The sequence below is a fragment of the Anolis carolinensis genome, chromosome 2, assembly GCF_035594765.1.
Source record: "Anolis carolinensis isolate JA03-04 chromosome 2, rAnoCar3.1.pri, whole genome shotgun sequence".
NCBI lineage: Eukaryota > Metazoa > Chordata > Lepidosauria > Squamata > Dactyloidae > Anolis > Anolis carolinensis.
This window is the reverse complement of record NC_085842.1, coordinates 315,678,576-315,706,383: the sequence shown is the minus strand read 5'-3', so window position 1 is coordinate 315,706,383 and position 27,808 is coordinate 315,678,576. Positions and strand designations below refer to the sequence as shown.

Sequence of the window (27,808 nt, the reverse complement as noted above, 5' to 3'; positions counted from 1 at the left end):
GTGAGTGGGCCGAGTGAGAGAGATGCGTGAGTGGGCCGAGTGCGAGAGGGGCGCGAGTGGGCCGAGTGAGAGAGATGCGTGAGTGGGCCGAGTGTGAGAGAGGCGTGAGTGGGCCGAGTGCGAGAGGGGCGCGATTGAGCAGAGTGCGAGAGGGCCGCGAGTGGGACGAGTGCGAGAGATGCGCGAGTGGGCCGAGGAGTGCGAGAGGGAGCCTCAACAGCGCCCCCCTTGACGTGCGCCCGAAGCGGCCGCTTAAACGGCCTCCATTGTTGGACCGGCCCTGGTCCCTGGGCGGGCAAAGCCTGGGAAGTATGGCATGGCAATGGGGACAAATGCAGCTGGTTCCATTTTGGAACTGGCCCAAATGGTCCAACAGGCCAAAGTTGGGGTTAGTCCAAATGCCTGGCCAGAATTGAGACTATCTCCCAATTTTAGGCAAATCCACATTAAGGCAGCCTTGCCAAAAGTTAGCCCAGATCTCCTTCAAACTCAGAAACCAATGGTTGTTTAACATCCACTTTTCACCATCAAAAGAACTTCTCTTAAAACAGGCTTAAGGGAAATAGAACAATTTCCTCCTCCTTGTTTAAGTTTTTTGAGAGGGCGGGGGGGAGGGGGGAGAGATAACTGGCATTTCCCAGACAATCCAATCAATTTTTCTGTGGACCAAAGTACTTGTCAAGTTCCTTCTTCGCACAGCTGCTTCCTTCAAGAAATCCCCGCTGTGTTCTCCAGACAGTTGGGTCTCTTCCAAATGTACCTGCTCATGTCTTGAAGCAGCTTGGAAAGAAACCGATTAGCAAAATCGAGAGGAGAAGTGAGCCTGGCCTCTTGCATTTTGCATTAACATCTGGGCCATGAACACTGCGTGATAGAGCAGCAGCAGCAAAGGTTTGGTACGTGTCATTTGCAGACCTGGTAGGCAATCTCCCACATACAAAAGGCATGTGTGAAATGCTATTCCAAATCCTCAGCATGATACATTCATGCTATCATTTAAATTAGTTTGAAGGCAAGCAAATACAGATTTGCTATGAAGGAGGGGCAGACTCTTCAACTTTGTTTCCACAGAATCCTCTCTTTTTCTAACTTAAATTCTGTTTACATTTTTGTCTATACAGAAAAAAATCCTGTAATTTTTTCTTGCTTTTTCTCTTTCTGTGAACATATGGCGTAGTCTCTGCATTGTGTATAAGTCAGTTTGTTGCCCAAAGCATGGTACATCAGTTGTGTGTGTGTGTGTGTGTGTGCAGAATAGAGTATTACTATTACCTGCCTCAGTCTGGACCAGTGGTTCTCAACCTGTGGGTCCCCAGATGTTTTGGCCTTCAACTTCCAGAAATCTTAACATCTGGCAAACTGGCTGGGATTTCTGGGAGTTGTAAGCCAAAACACCTGAAGACCCACAGGTTGAGAACCACTGGTCTAGACACTATGCTTCCATTAATGCTTCCACTGATGCAGTTTGTTTTTAGGCTTGTGCACGGATCTGTTTCAGCCATTTTCCTTCGTCCAATCCAGCTTCTTTGGCTTGGCCTGGTACCCATAATGGCAAGGGCCCAGCCATCACGGATTTGCATCCATAACAGGACCATGTGGCAGCTAATCCTCCTCCGCTTTTTGGGAGCATGTGACACGCAAAGGCTTAATGGCTTATCTTGGCTTGGTCTCTCTTGAATCTTTTTGATTTCCCTTTATTTTCTAGATTATTTTTATTAGTGGGACCGACTGGGAGTTGGGAACATGCAGGACAGGTGGGTGGGGTGTGAACACATTTGGGGGCTTGGAGAGTCACCCTTTTAGCCTCTTTTTCTCCTTCCCTTCCCCTCCTTCAGAAAATACTTCTAAAAGAGGTTAAAACCTGACCTCCTCAAAACCACAGAACATGCTGACATCCCTTTGAAAATTTAGTGCAAGGGTCTGGATCCTATTGCATTCTGTCCCATCCCCTCAACTGTATAAATGCTTCATGTCCAAGGCCTTAATGCCACTCAGTAACTGCATCTGAAGAAGTGTATTTATACCCATGAAAACTCATATGGAAATTAAAAAAAAGAGTTAGTCTTAAAGCTGCTCCACATTTTTTTCCTCCCCCTTTCCATCCTTCTTTTTTATGGCTACTTCTTTGAAAAGCAGTATTTGGGGAACTGCAGTAAAAAAAAAAACCCTTAACTTTTCCAAGCTCTGACTTGACATTTGAGGTATTATTCGCAAGGCATTAAACTGGGGGAAAGGATTGCTTTCCTCTTCTTCCTTCCTTCTCCCCTTTCTCTGCTGAGGTGGTGATCAATAAACCTCCTCCCACTTTGGTCTTGTGAATTGTTGAAACAGTTGTGAGTCTCCAAGCCCTACCTAGAGGGAGAAGAAATATTGATGCATGACAAAGCACTGGGCTGGGAAATTTTCATTGTCACATTAATTGTCTAATGACAGATGACATACAGTCAGCAAGACAGCTGTGTTGGAGGCTTTGATCTTTATTACCCCTGGAGGGAAAGATTCAGATTGTCACACCAGCTCTTGAGTGGACATTTGTCCCTCCTGTGAAAAACAACCTCATAATTCAGAGCGGCTGTAGCAAAGATGAAACATTGGGATAAAAGTGGAGAAAGAAGCCAGGACCCCGCGGTGCAAGGAAAACTATGAATCAGGGTAGAAAGCTGGAGGAGACCCTCTGGGGGGACTTTCACAGCAGTTACAACAAGGCAATCTTTAACTTGGATGCAAATCATTGTGCCATGCAAATGGCTCATAGTTTTATACAGAGATGTTTCCATTTTCAATAGAAGCCAATATATGAGGAAAGGACAGGTGGAATAAGCTACCCATGGTGAAAGAAATAACCCATTTCTAAAATATGAATGTAATTCGCATGCCATGCATGCTATAAGGTATGGCAAGAATTCAGCTGGTGTCTTGTATAGAAGTAAATAGAAATAGATGGATATGTCCTGTGTAGACACTGGATGACTGTAGTGACCCATAACAGGTAATGAAATGCATATCCAGAGGTGCATGGATAGGTTATACATAGTCTTGCAGAATTATACAACAGGCAAACCTCCACTTCTACAATCTTGAATGGAATATAAGCAACTTTCAATAAACAAAAATATCCAATTGCTCACAAAGAATTACTTGCATGTGCATAAGATTTTCTGCATAACTATCTTTTGAAATACTGAAACATTCTGATAAAGTTTTCCACTCATCACCCAAAAACTGCAATACCTATATATTTGTGTGTATTTTTAATCACGATGGTAAAGAATTCTTATTGCTGTCCAGCCATGAGCAAATGGGTTTATATCCACAAAAACATATGCTAAAATAAAAACCAATTACTCTTAAAGGTGCTCCACATTTATTTATTTATTTCTTCTCTCTTCCTCATTTTTGCATTCCAAAAGTATGACATTTACACAGATGTATTTGCAACTATAGTAAAAACAAAAAAGCTGGGAAGTGTTTAATGAAACCAAACTTGAGAACTTCATACACTAATGAAGTTGATTCAATGGATGCACTCAAGATGGGACTCATGGGAGCCTCCATCTTTTTTATTGATTTCAATTTGGTTTCATAATTTTAGCATAGAATCTGAGTTTCTGGATGGTTGGTTGGATGGGTGTCCTATCCTGGACTTGTTGAAGGACTTGTTTATTTTCTCATCAGGTAATAATAGTAACAACAACAACAACAACAACAACAACAACAACAACAACAACAACTTTATTTTTGTATCCCACCCCATCTCCCCGGAGGGACTCAGGGTGGCTTACATGGGGACAAAGCCCAGTAATAAATAATAATAATAATAATAATAATAATAATAATAATAATAATAATAATAATAATAACTTTATTTTTATACTCCGCCCCATCTCCCCGAAGGGACTCGGGGCGGCTTACATGGGGCCTTGCCCGATAAAACAATCAAATATCAAAACACAGCAATAAAACAGTTATCCAATAAAAACATCAATTACAGTAAAAACAATAGTTAAAATCAACATAAAACATACAATATTAACACTGGAGACTAATTCATAGAACCCAGGCAACGTGCAACATGTGCCGAAATGGGCCGAAATGGGGAAGGTAATTTCTCAGTTAAAATGGACAAAGTGCAATATAGCACTATAGTACATCATAAAATACAAAAAATACATAATAAAATACAGAATCAATAGGTTTAAAACAAGAACACGTACAACAAGCATGTAAAACAAACATATAACCAATAAAGCATGATGAGCAATAAAAAGGACTGTAATGAGATAAAATATAAATGTGTGCAGTCATTCAATTTCTGGAGCTGGGCCAATAAGTACAATAGTGTCATACCCCAGCCACCTTTGGTTTCTGAACCTGATTCAGAATGAACTTTGACCAGGATGAAGCTTATTCTGTCTTTTTGCCTAGTTTGCAGAGCTCTTTCCAATTACAGCCCCCAGCTATTGATACCTCGGATGCTTCTTTAATTGGGAAAATATTACTCCCATGGCTGAACCAGATTTTCCGAGTTCCCCAGGGAATGTATCCTTTAACAGAAGGGAGTTTCTGCATTGCCAGAGATCAGAAAAACAAGGGCTCCGAAGGAGTCGATGTTTGGCATCTCGAGGGGATAATGGATAGAAGATTCCCTTGAAAACTTCTGGGGAGTTTGGCTTCCCTTCGCTGTGATCAGATCTAAGTTCCATAAAAGTGCCCTACACTGTGAACACTTTGCGGTGTCAACGTAGTGATTTCCTGAGAACAGTTCACTGACTCTAGTTCCTGATTCTACCAAGCCAAGTTTCCTGTTCCTTGCGGCCAAGCCGAGCTGTGACTCCTGATTAGAACCGGAGTAAATCCACTTCCTTGCCTTGTTCCTGAATCAAGATTGGTTTTAGCTTCATCTCGTTCCTACCCTGATATCAAAGACTTTCTAGTGACTTTGGACCTTGTTACTCAGTCTTGCTTCCTTGTTGTTTTCCCCGCTCAAGAACTTTCCAACAGTTTTGAGCGTGTTTTGGTTTCTGGACTTTGGACAATCCTTTTCGGAATGTTTTCAGAGTTGGGGTTGATCTAATTTCCCTCGGAAGGGAATTCCAGAGCCAGGGGGTCGCCGAACAGAAGGCCCTTTCCCTAGTGCCCACCAGCCGTGTTTGAGACGGTGGCGGGAGTGAGAGGAGGGCCTCCCCGGCAGTTCACAAGGTTCTTGCAGGTTCATAGTAAAAGAACCACTTTCCCAAGTGGCATCCATATGTGTATTGATCCATATTGTGCATGCTCATAGAGATGGAAGAGACTCCAAGAGCCATCCAGTTCCATCGCATTCTGCCATGTAAGAACACAGAATCGAAGCAGCCCAACACATGGCCATCCAACCTCTGATGAAAAATCTTCAGAGAAAGAGTTTTTGTTATACTTAAAGGCAGCATATTGCACTGCTGGACAGCTTTTATCATCAGGAAGTTCTTCCTAATGTTTAGGAGTAATCTTTTTTCTGTAATTAGAATCCATTGTTCCATGTCCCAGACTCCAGAAAAGCAAAAAACAAACTTGCCCCCTCTTCAATATGACATCCTTTCAAATGTTTCAAAATGACTCTCATGTCCCCTTTCAGTCTTCTTTTCTCCAAACTAAACATATGCAGCTCCTTAAGGCATTCCTCATAGGGTTTGACTTCTAAAACTCTGATCATTATGGTTGTCCTTCTCTGGAGATGTTCCAGCTTGTCAATATCCCTCTTGAACTTTGGTACCCAGAGCTGGATACAGGGTTCCAGATGAGGTGGGCCACAATCTGCAAGTGCACAATGCCACAATTCTCTACTGATATGGTGTTGCACTACTGTCATGTAACTCTGCTCAGTGTAAAGTGACAGTCCATCTCTTTGATGTAGGAAGGCAGTATCTTTCAGATTTCTCCTTGGAGAACTTCATGGATGACCCCCAAGGGCATTTGTGCATGAGCAAAAATTAGGCCAAATCCGAGTCTACCATTTTATGAAAATCATCTTGGGAAATCATCCAACAGTCATTTAATAAATCAGGCTCTCTTATGTCAACTTCACCCACATGCTGAACTTCCCTTCTGAATGGAAAGAGTTTAATTTGATAATCATTTCATTTGCTCTAATTGGATTTGCATTAATACGATCTGAAATTCATGACGTTCACCTCAATTTGTTTAATTTGTTTCAGGTGTTTAACTTTGTCTTTGTAAAAACAAAAGGGGAATTGACATCCTAGTCTCACTTAGTGTGAATGTCAGCTATTTCCAAAAGAAATCCAATTACTTTTTGCATCTAGCAATACATTCAAGGAAAACACAAAACCTTTGGTCCAGTTTTCTTTCATGCTATTTGTTTTTGTTGTGTGTGTTTTTTTTTCTTTTGGCATTTTTATTTCATACCACTGCCAAAGCTTTGCAAGGCACAATATAAAGAACTTCAAATAAAATGTCACACAATTATACTGCAAAATAATAAGGGGGAAAACCCTCAGTTCATAGGAATAATAGCAGCTGTTGTCAAACACATCAGCTTGCAGGGGCACTGAGCCGTGCTCCAAAGTGCAAGGAAATTAGCTTACAAACGGCGATGAGTGAACTCTCTCTTTGTCCATTTGGAATGAGCCTTTGTTTCGGTGAATTTTCAGGGAACATTCCAAGGTTATTTACAAAAGCCAAGCCTTTTAAAATTCAAAGCTGCAGTGTTTCTAGGGCTGGGAAAAGCTCATTATTCCTGAACTCATTGGGTGGAGGTTGTTTCTGATCACCACCAGTCAAAGAAATGACAAGACTGGAGATGGAAAGGATATTTTCACTTATTGGTTTCCCAGTCCAAATATTGGTAAGTAGATAAGAATAACAGAATATCAAAGCTTTTGCATAGTTTTCTGCCAGTATTCCAATGTCCTGAAGAAATCTGGAGTTACCGGCTGAGAAGAAAGACATCTTTTTTTTTGAAAAATTAAAATAAAATAAAGATTTTGCACAAGAAACATTATTTTTGGCACAGAAAACAGTTTTTATGTAAGAAGCATGCTCTTTTCTCTGCAGAATAATCCCATGGAACACTTCAGGATACTTAAATACAGGAAAAATCCTGTGTGTGACTAGGTAAAAGGTAAAGGGTTTCCCCTGATATTAAGTCCAGTCATGTCCGACTCTGGGGGTTGGTGCTCATCTCCATTTCTAAGCCGAAGAGCCAGCATTGTCCACAGACACCTCCAAGGTCATGTGGCCGGCATGACTGCATGGAGCGTAGTTACCTTCCCACCGGAGCAGTACCTATTGATCTACTCACATTTGCATGTTTTCGAACTGCTAGTTTGACAGAAGCTGGGGCTAACAGCAGGCACTCACTGCACTCTCTGGATTCGAACCTGTGACCTTTCGGTCCTCAATTTCAGCATCTCAGCGCTTTAACCTGCTATGCCACTGGGTGCATGACTATACTTTAAAAATATGACAATATCAGAGCATCTGATCCACAAAAATTCATGCTTAAACATATCAGTGTACAGTTAAATTCCTCATCCCTTAATTTTTTAAAATGCCAACAGAGTTATTTATTTATCTCTAAATTGCTTTCGGTATTCATATAACACACACACACATATTGTGTTTCCTGTGTACTAACCCAGTGAATGTGAGGTTATTTGTATTTAACTTCTCTCTTCTCCTATGTAATTACACAAATCCCATTTCCTCGCTCACTGTACATATCCCAAAGGGGGAATTTTGCTAGTAAATGTAAGAACAAGTGAACAATCTCAAGACATGTTTTTGAACACTTCTTTAGTTCCAGAGAATGAAATTAACAAGCTTTTGAAACATCTCGACACTATGATAATGGAAGACTATAAATATCTTGGCTGGATTTAAAGGAATGCCTTAATTGGGCATGCACCCTACCCTGTTTTATGACTGACCTCCAAGATAATGATTTCATAGTGAGATAATAATCAAATCTGCAAAGTCTAGGAAGAAGGGTAACCTGGCCTCATATATTATACATTTGCACAAGATACCATGCTTCCATTCCGAAAGTAATATATGGCTGATGGTGTGTGCATGCATATGCCCATCCATTATCTCTTAAAAGAGCACTAAATGATGCTGCAAGGTATACAGATCTCGGAGTGATTGACAGGAAACGGAGTTATAGTTGTCATTTTTGTAGGACCAGAGCGGTAATAGAACAATGCATTTCCTCCTTGAGATTTGATTACTGAACAGAGGGAAAGACACTGAAACCAAGAAGGGGGGAGGGGAGGAAAGAGAGAGAGAGATACTGCTTGCTTAGTGTGCTATGCAGACTCTACCAGCTTTATACAGCCTTCTTCATATCCTTCGTTAGAAGCATATTGGTTCATCGGAAAAATAACTGTCAGGAGCAGATATCCCATTTCACTTATGATTTGACAAAAGTAACTTTCACTATAATTTTTGTTTGTTTAGATCAATTAGCCAGAATGATAGATTATTTAAGTGTTGGATTACTGCAATTCAAAAATCACATTGTGCAGATGGGGGAGGAAATACCTCCAAGTTCTAAGCAATGGAATAAGCATGTGATGATTTATGGCAGCAGTATGGCCAAAGTAGATCAACCACAACTATTTCAGTAGAACTGAGCATACATATACACCTACTTAAAATCCCAGAGCTAATCCAGACCAGAAATTCTCAGGACTGGGGGAGCTATTCAGAGATGCGAGCTATTCAGAGATGCGATGCTCTATCCCAAACCTGCGGCAGTGGCAGGGACAGAGTCCAGATGGTCCAATCAGGCCAAAACTGTTCCTGTTTGCATGGATGCCTTTGCTGATGTAAGTAAAAGTGTCCAGTGATGACCTGGAGCTCTCTGGCAAGTTGCCACAGCAACAGGAGCAACATGGTCTAATCCATCCATCTTTCCCTGCATTGCTGAGTCCTTGTGGACAGCAAAATAGCTCGCTTTAAAGTGGTTCTGCTGTAAACACTCAACCCAAAGTGTGAGGCTGTTCCAGAGTTTTGATGAAAATCCAGAACATTCTCTGACTTAGCTTAACATGTGGGTAAATTAGCTCAGCTCAGTTTACCTTATTTTTATTTATTTATTTATTACAACATTTATATCCCACCCTTCTCACCCAACAGGGGACCCAGGGCGGCTTACAATAAAACACACATATAAAAACTGTACAGTACATTATAAATCAGATAAAAAATTATTAGCGTACATCAACATTCATAAACACATTCTAAAATACAGATGGGTGTGTTCAAGTTCAAAAGACTGGGTCTGTCGCTTAAGGTCTGCCGTACATAATAATAATTAGTGCTGCTAGTTGTTATTTGAAAGCCTGGACCTACAACCAAGTTTTAACCTTCCTACGGAAGGATAGGAGTCCTTATGTTAAGGACTAGAAGTCCCTGTATGTTGTTTGACTTCTGGTCCTCTTTGATTATAGGGCTGGTGTAGACCATCCCTGAGTCACAGGGGCATAGCTTCCTACCTTTGATAAGTGTTCCCTTGTTCTAATATTACCATATTTCTATTCCAGCAAACATGTGTGGGTGAGAGACATGGTACTGTTGAGGTCATATATCTGGTCTGCAGATCTGGACCACACTGTGAAATGATGCTATTGGGATAACAAGGTACTTTTTTGATTACCATGATCAATGGCTTTCTGAGAGATAATTCAGTGCCGGAATTCTGCATATGATGGACATGGGGTTTAAGGGATATTTAAGTGCCAAATGCTTACTCAAATGACTTATAACTACTCTCCCTCCTTCACTGCACTGTGAGTTTATCTGGTTGCTTAGGGACAGAATAGGAATTTTCTCCCCTTTTCCTGATTTTTTTTTTGCTTGCCACATACCATATCTGAAGAATGTGGTCTAGGGTGGTACTTGTAAACAAAAGGTAAGTGGTAAGTAAAGAGAGAAGTGTTACAGTGTTTACCTTGGCAACCTTTTGGTGTAGGGTATGGCTTTGGAACAGTGTCCACAAGTCCTAGAACTTAGTTGGTTGGGAAGCTGCCTATCCTTGAGGCAGACCTAGAGATTTTGTTTTCACTTCTAAAGTCTCATAACTTGGGTGGAAGTGCCTTAGGTTTATCTTCTAGTAAATGCCTGAGCAGGAAATATCCCAAATATTGGATTGACCTCTGGGTTCATACGCTTTGCTGAAGAAAAGGTTGGGGGTGCCTGTTATCTTGGGATAGAAGCTAGCTGTATTAATCTATTTTTAAAAAGTTTCAAAAATCATTACAAGGTGGAGGGAGTGTGGGCACTTGATTTCTAAAGTGTTTCTAAAGTGTCATTAAGTAAAAATTCTTTACTATAACAAGAATAATGAAATTTCATTACTTTTTCATTATAGTAACCGTGCATAATTATTATAATTGGTGAAATTTCAGGGGCTCTTTTCTCCCTCATTTTCACAGCTATTGGGGATGAAACTTGCGACAACACAATTACCACTGTTAGCCCACCAAATTACAGAATATTTTACTTGTTGATTGATTTTTGAGAAATTTTCAGTTTTTTATAAACAACATTTTTTAAATAATAAAGAAAACATGTTCCTAGTTTGAAAGTGTTATTTCCTGTTTAATGGTGTAGTCCTTACTTTGAAAGTAGTTGTTCCACTCCAAAGATTTTGTTGAATTGTTGAATTGGTTGAATTTCGATTATGAGATATTCAATGAAAAACTATTGCACGATAGCACAATGTCCCTCCCGCAAAGACACAGTTTTTGCAGTTTAATAAACTTTTCCCCATGTTTTTATGATAGAACCAATTAGGAAATGACATTTATAACTCAGGAACAAAAATCATAGTGTAGAATGTTAACCAGTTTATTAGAACTCTGAATGGCTACAGAGTGGCAAATCTCTCTCTCTCTCCTATCCTGATTGGGGCTTTCTGATGCTGATGCAGTCTTGGAAATGTAGTTTAGGAAATGTAGAATTCTCTGGCATAGGGCTCCTCACCTTCCCAAACTACATTTCCCAGAATTCTGTGTTTCTTCCCAGGGAACTCTGCTTTCTCCCTCCTTTCCCTCTCCTAATGGTGAGAGGCCATTCATTTACAAAGAAATTGGGTCCTTCTTGGCTTTGCTTCACTTGCTTGCCATGAAAATAAAGGTGACTTTGGGAGTGATTTACAAAATACAAATAAAAATGTTCGGGAAAGTTTTGATTCTAAAGTTTTGGCATGGACCATGACCATGTGTCACATATTATTTCAGATGTACAAATTTAACTAATTTTTTGTGACTTACAAAACTTCTGAAAATTTTGCACATTCTTAGTACATGCCTGGCCTCATCTGAACCTGCATCAAGTTGCTCCCCATTTCTTATTTCTTTTAGTACCAAAAACATAAATAGGATTTAGTTTGAATAAAATGATCCTTATTTAAACCAGTCTTTGTGTCTGGTCTAGTGATTCCATAGTTAATCACCAACAGATTTTATGGCTGCACCTTTTGCAGTTGTTGTGAATTATACAGGAGCTAACCAGATGCTGGACCGTTTCTCAAAGGAGGTCCCTGTACTATTCAGAAAACTTGTTGGGGAAGCTGAAGGTTTACCAACCACACCACAATGAATCAACATGTCACTCTATTGGCTCTACTGGCTATGGCTTTTTTGCTCCAGTTCTTTTGTGACAGTGAGGTGAAGCAAATAGGTCTTCTCTTCTTAGAGAGCATGGTGGTACCTGATGAAAACTGAGAACAAAGGCAGTGAAGAGTGAAAACTATTTTCGCAATAACATTAAAACAACTTTTTGTCCCTTCACTTCTTCCATGACTTCTATTAATCAAAGATGGGTTTACATAATTGACACCCATCCTTGGTAAGTCACTGTTTGGATGCTGTTGTTGTTTTGTATTTTGCGCCGGGCTGTGGCGCAGCTGTTGAGCAGCTGCCTTAAATCACTCTGACCATGAGGTCATGAGTTCAAGGCCAGCCCGTGGCGGGGTGAGCACCCATCAATTAAAAATAAAAAATAGCCCCTGCTCGTTGCTGACCTAGCAACCCGAAAGATAGTTGCATCTATCAAGTAGGAGATAAGGTACCACTTATAAAGTGGGGAGGCAAGATTAACTAATTTACAACCTGGAATGAGGAAGTGCCGTCAGTGTGGATGATGAAGCAGCTGCTCCCCCCTGTGGCCAGAATCGAACATCCCCTCAGAAGAACGTCAACTTGCCTCTGCGTATGTCTCTCAGTCTCTGTTTGATGTGTTTATGGGCATTGAATGTTTGCCCTATGTGTGTTATAATGTGATCCGCCCTGAGTCCCCTTCGGGGTGAGAAGGGCGGAATATAAATACTGTAAATAAATAAATAAATAAATAAATAAGTTATTTGTTGTTGTTGTAGTAGTTAAGAGAGACAGTGGTATAGTGTTATGATGTCAGATTAGCATCCCAAGTGACCAGGATTCAAACCCATACTCAGACATGGAAACCCACACAGCTTCAGAGGTAGGCAATGGCAAATTTCCTCTGAAAAATCTTGCCAAGAAAAGCCCAAGAGTCAAAGTGGTGCATTTCTGCTCATTCATGGAAACCCACTGGGTAATCTTGAACACTTAATCTCAGTGGAAGGCAATGTCAATCTTCTCTGAAGAAATCAGGTCAATAAAATCTTTTGACAATGTCACCACAAACTAAAGTCAAGTTGATGAAGGCACACTTAACAAAAATGTGCTTTTTGTAAGTCTTTGATTGTGCATTTCTGTATGACAGAACAGGGTTAGACTGGATGGTCCTTGTGTTCCTTTCCACCTCTATGTTTCTATGACTCCAAATCGCCATTTCCCAGCCACTGCTCTTGGGACTTTAAAGTATAGGTCTAGATAAGATTGAGAATTGCAAACTAAATGAAATTTATACTTCCCAAATTGAAACACAAACAGGAACATGCTTAATCCTTGGCCTTTGTGTATTTCTGAAGTCTGTGATGAAATTTCCGAACATAAATATCCAGAACAGAAAGATTTCTAACCTTAAAAAGAAATTCACTGGGCTGGGTTTTATCGCAAATAGTGTCATGATGTAGGGTACAAGAACAACACATAAAAATGATTTTTGGCACATCCTTGACCAGAAGAAAAAGACAGATGAACTCTTTCTTTACTTTAAAATCAGTACAGAAATAGAGGGAGATATATTACAGCAGAAGGTGGGAGATTTCAGCAATCTGTGTTTGAGGTTTTTTCTTGGTGAAGTCTGGGAAGGACTAATGAATAACAGATAAATATATGTTGCTGTTATGATGTATTGCATGTTGGACAGTATAAAAACACTTCACAGGTGTAGAGATGGGCAGAATATTCAAAACTATCAAAGTGACAGATAAAAATGTGCTACTTAAGTATTGGGAGAGTCAGATTGAGAGAATAATAGATGGCTCAGAATCTTCGAAGTGCAGGACATATTATTTACAAAAATAATATATTATTCTTTGAAAGAGGCATTTTATGAGCAGAAAGCAAATTTCCTGTGCAGAACACATTATTTTGTGCACGGGAAAGAACACTTCTAAGTAGAGCTGGTGTGGTGTAGGAGTTTGAGCATCAAGCTATGAGCTAGGAGACCATGGTTCAAATTCCTGCTCAACCTTGGAAATACACTGAGTGACTTCAGGCAAGTCACATTCTCTCACCCCTAGAAGGAGACATCACTAAACCTCCTTTGAACAAATCTTGCAAAAAGCCTCTCCTGATAGGTTTGCCTCAAGGAAACCCCAAGTCGGAAACAATTTGAAGGCACACAACAACAGCAATAGCAACAACAACAGCAACAACAACAACATCCTCAAAAACTGCACAGTTTACTATTTTGCAATAAAAGGACACTTAGAAAAATGCATTCTTACTTGCAATAATAAAATTTATGATTTACAGCAATATATAGGAATAAATGTTATCTTCTTGGGAAGTCTCAGTGAGAATGATTGTTTGACAACAGAGTGGACTTGCTGAAAGGATGGGTTCTCCTTATCTGGAGGTCTTTAAACAGACATTAAATGGACATCTTTTCGGACTGGTTTAGTTGTGGATTCCTATCGAACTAGTAATTGTATTAGATGGCCCTTGTGGTCTTTTCCAACTCTAATATTTTGTGATTCTGGGACAACTGGAAGCACTCTCAAACTGATTAATGTTGTAATGCTATATATATGGAATTAAATCCTCTTTCAATGAGACTTGCCTTTGAGAGCACATGTAAAGAGTTTCATGGTGAGTGGAAATATTACATTGAAGCACAGTGATCTTGCCTTATGTTTCATAATCTAGAAGGGATGCAATAGTGATATTTCTCCCTAAGGAATGAAGATGATAGATGAGATCTTACATGGTTGTCCATCACTCTGTGATTTTGTCATCAAATAATGACATCTATGTGAAACAGCTAGTATGAATAACAGACCAAAGAAAATAGCTTTTCACAGTTTTTCACAACACATAAGGTGAACAGGATTGACTCCAACAGCTATTGTCCTGTGTCACAAAGTCTTTACTGAGAAACAAGTCAACTACTGATTCAATGGGTCTACTCTACCTAAGACTAATGGCTTTCAGGCCATTCAAATGCAACCTCCTGATAAAAACATATACATCCCATAAACACATTAAATACATCTCAAACTTCTCTTTACTAACACATTTGAAGGTAATATCTCTCCATCTTGCACAAACCTTGTTCAGAATTAGAAGACTGACCCTATGTCATGGGAACCCTGAAAAATAAGACCATTACATGTATTTCTTTTGAAAATCAATGAACATTGGGCTCTACAGAATTCTCATCCAACTATTTAGAACTTAAGTAAGCATTCAGTGTCATCAAGGAGGGCTTTCATTCTTCTTCTTCTTCAAAGATGCTTTCAGTTTCTGCCACAGACTGTCCTTGTTTTTCAACTTCATTTCTGCTAGAAGCAGTGAATTTTCTCTTTTGCGGATTTCTCTCACTAGATTGTGAAAAACATCATCGATGTAGAAATGCAGAGCAGCAGAGGTCTCAAAGAAAGGGCAAGCATACTCTCTGGCCAAGCTCATACCTTCTTCTGTGGAGACCTACAACAACAACAAAATGAAGAAAAGCTTTTTTTAAGAGTTGCAATGAGCCAATGAAAATTGACTATGACATTAGTCTGGTAAGATTCCTAGAAATGTAATTTGCATGCTGTCACAATCTATTTATAGCTTTCCTGGGTTTTTCATATTTGAGACTTAGGATTATTGACTGGAATTCAGTGTGACATTTATGTCTTCATAGTTGGACTTACGTTTGGGAAAAAGGAAACTGAGCAGTTTCACAACATCCATTTTTTCCAGTGCCTTGGCACTTTAACTTTTCTCCAAGATATTTCAAAAATGATGGCAGGGGGTTCAGAGAGTATATCATTTATATATACAGTAGAGTCTCACTTATCCAAGCCTCGCTTATCCAAGCCTCTGGATTATCCAAGCCAGGCCCGGGCTGTGGCGCAAGCTGGTGAGCAGCCAGCTGAGACCAATCACTCTGACCAAGAGGTCATGAGTTCGAGGCCAGCTCGGAGCCTGCATTTGTCTTGTCTTTGTTCTATGTCAAGGCATTGAATGTTTGCCTGTATGTGTAATGTGATCCGCCCTGAGTCCCCTTCGGGGTGAGAAGGGCAGAATATAAATGCTGTAAATAAATAAATAAATAAATAATTTTTTGCAGTCAATGTTTTCAATATATCGTGATATTTTGGTGCCAAATTCGTAAATACAGTAATTACAACATAACATTACTGCATATTGAACTATTTTTTCTGTCAAATTTGTTGTATAACATGATGTTTTGTTGCTTAATTTGTAAAATCATAACCTAATTTGATGTTTAATAAGCTTTTCCTTAATCCCTCCTTATTATCCAAGATATTCGCTTATCCAAGCTTCTGCCGGCCCGGTTAGCTTGGATGAGTGAGACTCTACTGTATATATATATATATATATATGTGTGTGTATAATTTATTAATTTTAATTAATTATTTTTAATCTAATTCTGCAGGTTTCAATTTAGCTAGGGTAAGTGTTCCATGCAGTCATGGTGGCCTTGGAGGTGTCTATGAACAACACCGGCTGTTCGGCTTAGAAATAGAGATGAGCACCAACCCCCAGAGTCAGACACGACTGGACTTAACGTCAGGGGAAAACTTTTACCTTGACCCAGGGTAGGTTAGCTGACTAACTCCCTACCAATCTCTATTTGCCAATCAGATCCTTTCTCAAGGTCTCTGCTATTGCATGGAAGAACATGGTATTCTTTTTGAAACTCTATATCAGTTACAAGTAAATCACATAGATTCAGTTGGCTAAAATTGGGGCTAGAGAAGAGCATGGTATAGTAGTTTAAGGACTGGACTATGATTCTGAAGTTGAGGGCTCAAATCTCTGCTCTTCACACCTTCTTTTGAAAATGATAGAACACCCAGCCATTTCATATCTTCTAAGCCAGAAAGTGAAAGGGCCAAACACATGAATGACAGGTTTCATCTTTGCAAGGATTCTGCTTATATCCACGGAATATAGAAAGGGACGAGAATCAGTTACACCTGGAGAACCTACATGAGATATATCTAAATTTATATGGAAAAATAAAAGACCTAGGATTAGATACACAGTGTTGACAGATGCAAACAAGAGAGGGGGCTTTGGGATGCCGAATTTAAAATTATATTATGAAGCGTGCGCCCTGAAATGGGTTAAAGACTGGATAAACTTGACAGATGAAAGCATTTTGACACTGGAAGGGTTTGACCTCCATCGGGGCTGGCACGCTTATTTATGGCAAGATAAGAGACAAATAGAAAAGAATTTCGGCAACCATTTTATCAGGGCCTCGTTAATAAAAATATGGGAAAGGTACAAAAATCGTTGTTACAGCAAAACACCCTTGTGGGTCTCATCATTGGAAGCGAGTCAAAGATATATCCTGGGTTGGAAAGTCTGGCCAAGATACAAGGACATACTAAAAAAATCTGAAGGTATATACATAATGAAAAACATAGAAGAATTGAGAATTAAATTCAGGAATTTAACTTGGTTTCAGTATGCCCAACTTAAAGAACAATTTAAGAAAGATAGTCATATGGGATTTTGTGAAAAGGAAGAAACATGGGATAGGATATTACAAATCAGAAAGAATGAGATATCGAGGATCTACCTTTTATTGGAATGGTCCACAGAAACTGAATCAGTAAAGCAATGTATGATTAACTGGGCAAGAAATATTGGCCGCCCAATAAAATTTGATGAATGGGAACTAATTTGGAATAAGAAATTAAAATATACATATGCTTGGGATTTAAAGGAGAACTGGCTAAAAATTTTCCACAGGTGGTATATGACTCCTAAAAAATTGGCAACGATGTACAAAAACTATGGGAATAGATGTTGGAAGTGTAAGACACATGAAGGTTCCTTTTACCATCAATGGTGGTCCTGCGAAAAAGTTCAAAAGTTTTGGAGAATGATTCATGAAGAGGCTCAAAAAATATTGGATAAAAAATTTCTTATAAAACCGGAACTATATCTATTAGGTATTGTGGATACCTCAATAGGGTGGAGCACAAATGATGACAAACTTTTCATATATATTTCAACAGCGGCCAGAATAACTCTAGCAAAACAATGGAAGTCTGAACAAATTCCAGAGCTGGAGCAATGGATGGAGAAGATAGACGAAATAAAGAATATGGACAAACTAACTTGGTATTTGAAAGAAACTAGAGGAAAACCAATAAAGAAGACAAATTGGGATAAAGTGGATATGTATTTTCAACAGAGGTATATGCAGAAACGAACCGGGACATTGAAAGAAAGTTAATTTAAAAGTTAAAAATTTAATGCCGATATAAGAGGGAAGGACGGAAGTTTTGTACTGGATCAGCCCCCTCCCTCCCCTCCCTTTCCCTCCCCAATCTTGACCCCCCCCCTTTTTTTTTTGTTGTTTGTCCCCCCCCCCAACACTGCTTATCCCCACTGTAACTCCCCGTTTTTAACTTGCTTTGTATGTTTTCACTATTTGCAAATTATTCAATAAAAATTATTATAAATGAGAACCTACATGAGCCAGATCCATTCTAACCAAAGCATTTCAATCAGGACAGTTATTTGTAAATTCTCATGGAAACAATTGCAGGAATGGGTTGGTCTCTTTGTTTTTTTCTTATTCTCATGAACAAGAACATAATTGAACTTTATTATCATCTTTTTTTTCCATTTCAGGAGTGACTTGAGAAACTTCAAGTTGCTTCTGGTGTAAGAGAATTGGCCATCTGCAAGGACATTGCCCAGGAGATGCCCAGATGTTCTGATGTTTTTACCATCCTTGTGAGAGGCTTCTCTCATGTCCCATCATCATATTTATGTCATATATTTTTCATAAAAAGGACAACTGCAGATTCAATGAATGGAATATCAACTTAAGGTGACTACTTTGTGGAAGGGAAGCTGAGTTGGAGTAGATGACTAGCACTAAAAATCTCTTTTATTTAGATATGGTTTTTGAAATCGAAGAGAGTTGGGATCATCATTATAATAATGCCTGGAGTCCTATTAGTGTTATAGGCTTGCATACATTGTACTACTTGGGCTATTTTGAAATAGACATATTCAGCTCATGATTTGTTAATAATAACAATTTCACATGGGCCGAAATCCTTTTATTTCTCCCAACTGGAGGACCCATTGAATCAATTCAATTTACCTATATGTGACCATTCAATAATAGAGTTTACACACTTATTGTAATTTAGGCTAACCAATCCAAGCTGTCTTGAATCCAATAAATTCAAGAAAGAAAGAAAGAAAGAAAGAAAGAAAGAAAGAAAGAAAGAAAGAAAGAAAGAAAGAAAGAAAGAAAGAAAGAAAGAAACCAATAGGATCTCATCTGTTCAATTGTACATTCTTGGATGGTGCATTGCTATTGGCCAATGCCTTCGGTGTACCACTTTATTCACTGGAGTTTTAGAAACACTCTTTTGCTTGTAATACCAAACAGACACACCTTCCTTTGCATAAGCTTGGTATTTAGCAAAATGGTGGTGTGCTACATCTGCCATATAACTACATGCATGTAGAATTACACTATGAATTCAAACAGGATCTTAGTCAACATTTTGCAAGAGATAACACCTCCATGTAGCATAATCATAAAGTTGCATGTCTCAGAGATATGATACCTGGTGAAAACTGAGCTACTGGGAGATATTGAAAAAATGGGGTAGATTGACAGGAAAGTCAACAGACACCACTGCCATTTCTTTCTCCTTGGGAGTTAGTCTGAGAGTTCTCTGTGCTACTAAATAATACAGGGTATTTCAAAGAAAATGGGCCCAGTTTGAAGTCGTTATATCTCTGCTACCAAAAACAGCCTATGAATGGAGCCTTTACTACTTGAAAGGGTAGGGCATAGAATTTCAAATGAAACTTCTCCCAGCATGCAAACAGTCCCTAGGCTCAGTATTCACAAGGTGAGGACCTCACAACACAAGGCCTAATGAGATATTTTTTCATTTGCAGAGTAATTTTTAAAATACTTATTTTTAGTTCAAAATAGTTAGTAAAATGTGAGAACAGTCAGCAGACCCACAGGCACACAACTAGTTTGTCCATGTTGATATTAAGCAGAAGATTGTTATAGCACAACTACCTCTTAATTGCATTAGATAAACATAATGTAATATCCCATCCAATCATTCAAAAAAACTTGAGAGAAATGTTCAGCTTTCTAGTACATTTGAGTAGCCCTCATGACATCACAAAGCCAAGAAATATTAACTGGCTTCTCGTTGTATTTTTTAAAAAGACCATTAAAATTCTGGTTGTGGCTTTTGCCAGCCTCCCCTTTGAAAATTACAAGTGAGATTAAATAGAATGCTGACAGTGTGCGGAGGCAGTGATGGATGACCTGCCATCTTTAAAGACAGCGAACGCAGTGCTAAGGTCAGCTGCCGCACACCAAAAGGACAAAGAGGAGAGGGAGAAAAGCGCCAAGAGTGGGGCACACAGCTTGGCAGGCCCTGCCAATCTCTGGGCCCCACCTGACAGGCGTTTCTACAACACCTTGGCAGAAAGCAAGCAAGCAAACAAATCAATACACTCACCCAGACACACAGGTACATAGTTGAACAGTTGGAAAAAAATAACTGTTTTTCAGGAAGAATGTGCACCTCAGGGGGATTCTATAAAACTGAAATAGATATAACGAAGTGATCGAAAACAGGTGTTTGTGAAAAGGATCAAACTGTTCAACTTGTGGGTTCCTGTGAGTTTTCTGGACTATATGGTCATTTTCCAGTAGCATTCAACCTCTGCCTTCATTCATGGTCTCCACTGGAATGGAAGTGATAAGCTGCATTCCGTGATGTTTATAGAAATCTCAGGATCTCATGTGTGGATCTCAGATGACAATGTTAGAAGCATAAGTAGTCTAATTTTGAAATGTATGCCATGCATGATATCAGCTATCAAGCTTGTAAGGTAAAGGTAAAGGTTTCCCCTGACGTTAAGTCCAGTCATGTCTGACTCTGGGGGTTGGTGCTCATCTCCATTTCTAAGCCGAAGAAGGTCATGTGGCCGGCATGACTGCATGGAGCGCTGTTACCTTCCCGCCAGAGGAGTACCTATTTATCTATTCACATTTGCATGTTTTTGAATTGCTAGGTTGGCAGAAGCTGGAGCAACAGCGGGCACTCACTTGGCTCCCGGGATTTAAACCTGTGACCTTTCAGTCTGCAAGTTCAGCAGCTCAGTGCTTTAACACACTTCGCCACCGGGGCTCCTATCAAGCTTGTAGATGTAGCTATATTCATTGTTTTCTTTTTTATTTGTTTTTACAAATTCTTCTTCACAATTGTTTCTGGGTTTTTTTCTGTGAATGAAGTATAATAAAAGGACATTTTTGTCCCCAGCCCCTTAATCTTCCCTACTGACTCCCTGTTCCTTGAGTAGTAATTCCCAATACATAGCATGACAGGATGATGGGGTTTATTTACTGGACAGACATGTTGTCAGTCCTCCACATTTGCTGAGGTTAGGGGTGCAGGACCCCTGCCAAAGTGGGGAAAATGCAAATGACAAACCATTTTTTTTTCAAATAACACCTCCACAGGAATCTCTAGGTCCTCCAGTGTGATTCTGTGGTCACTTTCCAGTAGAAGATGACAAGAGTCTCACAGAAGAATCTAGATTCCTTGCAAAAACATTTAAATCATATCTGTGGCTAATCAAATTGTAAACTTGTAAATGTAGAGGGCTGATTGTAAAATATTTTGCAACAGGTTGTTCCAACTTGGGGTGCTGATTGTTGATGCATTGTTCCTGAATCCTGTGTGGAGATCCTTGGTGGATACTATTGATCTGCCTCTCTTTCGAGGTGTTGAGGGGAAATCTCCATTTTCTGTCCCTTTATACTGTCAGCGGGGATGATGGGGAGCAGAGTGAAATCCAAAAAATTCACCATCCCGGTCTGCCTCCTTCTCTCCAGACTGTTTCCCCATGTGGAAAACAGCACTGGACAAACTCACTCCAGTAGATGAGGGTTCAGTTGGTAGTCCAACGGCAAACAACTTTATTTACATGATCTATTTACAGATAGAGCAAATTCAGTCCTTTCCCCTCCATGAGTCCTTTCCGAAAGACTCATGCACACACACAGCCATTTCTCATCGCTGTTCTCTGTTCTCCGCTCGACACACGGAAAACTAACTCCCTCGCAATCCACAGGAACTAGATAGTAAGTCCCGGTCAAAACACACTTGACCCCATTGGTCCTGTGATACATCAATCATAGCAGACTCTCATTAACTCCATAATTGCTGAATTCAGATTGATTTTAACATTTCACAATACACAATACCTGACATATACTGCCCTATCATGTTTGCCTCTCCTTCAAACTTTCTTCAAACATCATCCAAACTCAAGTCTTAAAAAGGCTTTGTCTCCAAGAGTTATCATCAATAAAAGCATCTAAATCAGTTTGGCAGATATGGGGGTGGTCTCCAAAGCAAGCAAGTGATAAATCTCTTCCCACATGGCTGAACACCTGCAGCCATAGCAATCAGTACTCTCAGCCCAAGACAACCTGCCAGTCATTACAGGCTGAGAGCTTGTCATGACAAGGTTGTGTAGACCGTAGGAGGAATGATAAGCAGGACAGAACTTCTCTTAAAGCTTACTCGTTCAACTTGGCTGGCTTTAAAACCTATAAAACCAAACTGAGACCTTTTGTATATCTTAGCTCTGCATCAGAGATTGAGGACTAAAGTTTTCTTCAAGAATTTTGCTGTGTTACACACAGTCCAATATCTTGTGGATGAAAGCCATCAGTGTGTAGCCCAAATAGTGTTTCCAGGCAAGAAGAGAACAGAAGTTATTAAGGCAGTCCAAAACTCCTATTATAATCAGAAAACCCCTGGATTTGGGGAAAGCCTAGTAGGGAGGAGGAAGAGAAGGGAGGTGAAGGAGAAAAGGGAGAAGGATATGATGATGATGACGACGACAACAACAACAACAACAACAACAACTTCATGCAATGAACTCCAGTTAACAGATTTAATAAATGTTTAAAAAGCATTTGTGGAAACTATAATTTTTCCCTCCCGTTACTCTCTGTTTTTAGATCCAGGAAAGCCAAATAGTGAAAGTTGACTTCTGGTTTCTTTCCTTTATTAAAAAAAAGGTATTATTTGGATTCAAAACAGCCTCCAAGTGATGGCAATGGACAAGGTGAATTGGGGCCACACGCTAGAGAAAATATGGGAAAAAATTCAATTTGTCTGTCAAAAGGTGGGGCTGGAGTTTTCATCAGTCGTTTCAGCAGTCAACATTCCATCAATCTCTGTCGGTTGTATGTGTGTCAAATGGATACAGATTCAAAGAGTTGGAAGTGACCACAGGCCATTCAGTACAACACTTTGCTATGCTGAAATATACAAGTCCCACCTAAAATCTCAAAGGCAAAGCCTGGGGCAAGGGGGAGCATAGGCTCCCACTTGAATAGACAGTTTAGGCCAATGAAGAGAAGCCACCTTAAAGCCTCTTTCCTCTGTCATGTGACAAAGGGTAGCAGAACTCTATACAAGTGTTGCAGATAGAATGGGAGTTTCTAATTCTTGAAAATTCTGTGATTTGGGAGGGAGCACCCCCAGGATGGCCTTCAATTAAATGGCCAGGACAAATAATCATAATTTGGATTTGGTGCTGGCCCAAAGGTTGACTATGGGGATAGTCCCAGGGTTGATATCTAGTCTTGACTATACCCATCAGGTGGATTTAATTCCTTTTCTGCAGCTTGCAGCAGTTTAATAATTAAATAACAAAGTCAAAAACTGCCATTTTAACCATATTTTGTTTGTCTGGTCTCTCAGTATCCAATCTCTTTTTAAAAATGTCAAAAAGGGGAGACTCTACCATACTCTGAGACAGAATATTCCACTGTCAAACAGCTCTTACCATCAGAAAGTTCTTCCTAATGTTTAAGTGGAATCTCTTTTCCTGTAGTTTGAATTCATTGTTCCATGTCAGGAGCTGGGCTGTGGTGCAGGCTGGTTAGGAGCCAGCTGCAATAAATAACTATGACCAAGAGGTCATGAGTTCGAGGTCAGCCCATGTCAGGGTGAGCACCCGACAATTAAAATAAAAAAAGCCCCTGCTCATTGTTTACCTAAACAACCCAAAAGATAGTTGCATCTATCAAGTAGGAAATTTAGGTACCACTTATATGTGGGGAGGCTAATTTACAACACCATAAAAATCATACAGCTGCCGTTCCAATGAGGAAGTTGCCGTCGCAGTGGATGATGAAGCAGCTGCTCCCTCTGTGGCTGGAATCAAGCATACCCTCAGGAAGCTGGAGGCTGGAGAAGATTTAAATTGCCTCTGTGTCTGTCTCTGTCTCTGTTCTATGTTATATGGCATTGAATGTTTGCCTTATATGTGTATAATGTGATCCGCCCTGAGTCCCCTTCTGGTTGAGAAGGGCAGAATATAAATACTGTAAACAAACAAACAAATAAATAAATAAATAAATAAATGTCTTAGACTGGAGCAGCAGAAAGCAAGCTGCCTCCATATCCATATGATCCTTTTAAATATTTAGACATGGCTATCATGTCACCTCTTAACCTTCTCTTCTCCAAACTAAACATACCTATGTATGTCTGTGGTTTACAGACAACTTATGGCAACTCCATGAATTTCATTGGGTTTCTTTGGCAGGAAATACTCACTGGTGGTTTTGCCAGTTTCTTCCTCTGAAATATAGCCCATAATACTTGATATTCATTGGTGCTCTCCCACCTTTATACTAAACCAGGACTGACCCTATTAACAAGCAAAATATGGTGGCTTTAATGGTAGTTGCCCAGCTGATTTTTTTTCCTCACTAGAAGGGGGCAAACTATACCAATAATTTTGAATGAACCTACTCTTCCATCAAAGAGAGGATCTTTTAGTAAAATAGGAACGTATCTGAAAGGTGTCTATCACTAATCTGACATGATCTTCAGTTTAAGAAAATTATGTCTCTCTAGCAATCAGCTAACTGCCCAAAGAACTATGAACTTAATAATGTTTATACAGACTAGGTGTTAAAGCCACTAAATCAATCTGTAATTTAGCACCACAGAGGCATAGAAACACTGGCACAACTGCTGTCTTGCTCAAAAGTGTGCCTGTTGAAGGAAGGATTGATGGGAGAGTGGAAGGTAATATTATGCTAAAAAGGTTTCAGGAACAATGGCCTGAGGGCTTAAGCTCATAAGACACTCTGATCACCTTGCGGCATCCCTAGGTAGCATGGTGTCTAACATAGTGCTGCAAAGATTTCAGCATCAATCATCAAGGAGGGTGATTAAGGGTCGATTTCCTCCCTCCCCCGAAGTGTTTTGCACATTTTCAAAATTATCTGTAATCTATAAAGCTGTGCTGATTGAAATTCCTTTTCAAACACTATTGATGATGGGAAAAGGCTTTCAAAGAAAACTTATTAAAATGCATTTGAATATAGATATCTATGAAAAAATAAACAAGGGATTGGATTGGAAGAAACAACTGTGATTACCCTTGTACTTTAGTGGAGGGTGCCTTAGAGCTCAGATATTTCCTATAGTCTTTGAATACTGTGTAATATCTAAATTTTATGCGGATAGGAAGACACTGTTTGGATAGTACAGCTTCAAATCTATAGCCATCCATATAAATTGTCATTGAAGCAATTATATGATCCAGCCCAACATTAAGGGCTAATTCACCTAGTCAGTTTTTCAAAACAATGGCACAACAGTGGGATTCTAGATTCATATTAGGGTTGTGCTGAATAAATATCTGCATTGATTGAGCTATGCAGCTATTATAAGATAAGCTTGTCTATGCCATTGTGTTTCTCATGTCTATATGGTTGTGAAAGCTAGACTGTGAAGAAACCTGCTAGAAAGAAAATCAACTCCTTTGAAATGTGGTGGAAGAGAATTCTGCAAATTTCCTGGACTGGAAAAAAGAGAAATTAATGGATTCTACAGCAAATCAAAACTTAACTCTTCCTAGAAGGCAAGATAAACTAAGAATGCCATACTTTGTCCATATTATCAGAAGGCATAACTCACTAGGAAAGGCAATAATGCTTAGTAAGACAGAAGGTCATAGGGAAATAGGAAGGCCTCATTTCAGTGGTAGTCTTTATCTTTACCTGTTTTTTCCAAAATAAGTTGGATGACCACCCATCAAAGATTTCTTAGCTCTGCTGGCAGTTTGGACTGGAAGAACCTTGGAGTTCTTTCCAACTCAATGCATTTATGGCTAATTGAACAGACCGGTTTTATAGATTGAGTAACAACTATAAAACTTGGGTGATATGTTCATTAAATAAATGTTATTGGTCTCCTTCATGACACTGCTGAACCACCAACAGACCAATTTAGTATATATAGCCATGGGTCTATCATGCTCATCACAAGTTGTCCATAGGTCCAGTAAGCTTTCAGATGTCTCTCTAAGTTCACTTGTTGTAGATTCTGTCAAGCTGAATAAAAAGTCTGTCCAGTTTTCAAATCCACACACACATATCACTATACAGAGAGAATCTATTGATAAAAGGTAAGCTATACACAATTAACAGCTTATTCTCTAATTGTGTGTGTGTATGTTGTCAATGGGTATATTCTCGCTGGGGCTGCAAACAGTAATCTATGGTTTTAAAAAAAAGCAGATTAAAAGAGAGTCAAGGGGAAAAGATTTGAAACTTAGAAAGCAAAATGGAAAAGGGAATGTGAAGGAAAAACAGGGGAAGACATTATTGCAATTTAAATACACACATTCAATATTTACCGAAATTTAATTTTAGATTGTGTTATTTTAAAGTCAGAATTTATTGAGAAGGTTAGCATATTTCATCAAGTGCAGCACTTGAGTGGTATGTTCATTAAGCAAATGTCATTGATCTCCCCCATGACACTGCTGGATAAAGCAAAATGCCACACATTGGCAAGATAAGAATGGGCAGAGAAAGAGAAATAGGGCACTCAGAGAGGTTAGCCTTCTGAGATGTCCTTTTTCAACAAAGTATGAATGTTATATGGAAGAAGAACACACAATTTATCTATGTAAGGAAAATACTATCAAGAAGGTTCATCACAATTGTTACAACAGCCTGAATTCTAATGTTACTGCCAACTAAACCTATTGAGCCAATGAAATTCATGCACATGTTCAATCATCATTCAACATTAGAAATGGGAAGAATATCCCAGACTATTATTTATCTTTAAATGATCAAAGCAATTTTTTCTTGCATGCAAATTTCCATATTGTGTTTTTAGACAGGAAACAACAATCCTCTACCATGAAGTATTGTTTTATGAGCAGAAAATTATGTTTCCTGAGAACAAAGAGCTATTTCCTATTCAAAAGTACAGATTTTCTGCAGTATAATTTCTCTGCTCAGAAAATATTGTTTTCCATATATATACAAGACATGTGACTTTTGTGCAGAACAAGTCCCAAACTTCAAAAAGTCTTCAAAACCTGGCAATCTCCAAATACTATCTTGTAGTGAGAAGAAAAAAACCCAGCTAAAATTATTACTTGTACAACAGAGATCCTACTATGATCCCCCAAAAGAACAAAAATTAGCCAAGACTTGCTAGTCGAGCTATAATTTAGGGGGTTTATACAAGTTGGGTCCACCCACTGAATTCAGGTCAACATGACAGTGAGACATTGATACCAAGTTGAACACAATATTGAGATGAAATAAACTAGAGGACAGAAGTCTTAAAACACACAGAACTATGTATTAAGTAGAACACAAATGCATCTGTTTCCAGGTCCAGTCCAGAATATCACCAAGGACCTTCTCGTTTGCTATCTATATATATAAAAGAGTGATGGAATCCTGGCGACCGCCAAAACAACAAAACTAAACACCCCACAACCTCGAAAATTGACAACACAACCCATCATCCATGCCTCTAGGTTGATACAACAAAAAGAAAATAAAAATAAAATCCCAATTAGAGGGAGAGGAATAATTGTTTTTATCCAATTGCTGCCAGTTAGAAGGCTAAGCTCCACTCACTTGGTCTCCTAGCAACCCATGCAGCCCAGGGGACAGGCAGAGTTAGGCCTCACTTAGGCCTCTTCCACACTGCCTATAAAATACAAATTATCAGATTTTAACTGGATTAGATGGCAGTGTAGACTCAAGGCCCTTCCACACAGCTATATAACCCATTTATAATCTTATATTATCTGCTTTAACTGGATTATCTGGA

At 39.3% G+C, this 27,808-nt stretch overlaps 1 protein-coding gene across 4 annotated transcripts in view; it reads right to left on the bottom strand.

Moving 5' to 3' along the window:
• rit2 (Ras like without CAAX 2) overlaps positions 1-27,808 on the bottom strand; it is a 260,805-nt gene that overhangs the window by 23,167 nt on the left and 209,830 nt on the right. For 2 of the 4 annotated variants that reach the window (XM_003214517.4, XM_062972596.1), the window contains exon 5: positions 3,712-15,080. The exons of the other annotated variants lie outside the window; for them this stretch is intronic. In XM_003214517.4, the coding sequence (XP_003214565.2) occupies positions 14,850-15,080 (231 nt within the window). In that variant the 3' untranslated portion in view covers positions 3,712-14,849. Of the gene's footprint in view, positions 1-3,711; positions 15,081-27,808 lie in introns of those variants that run through there. 4 annotated transcript variants of the gene reach the window in all.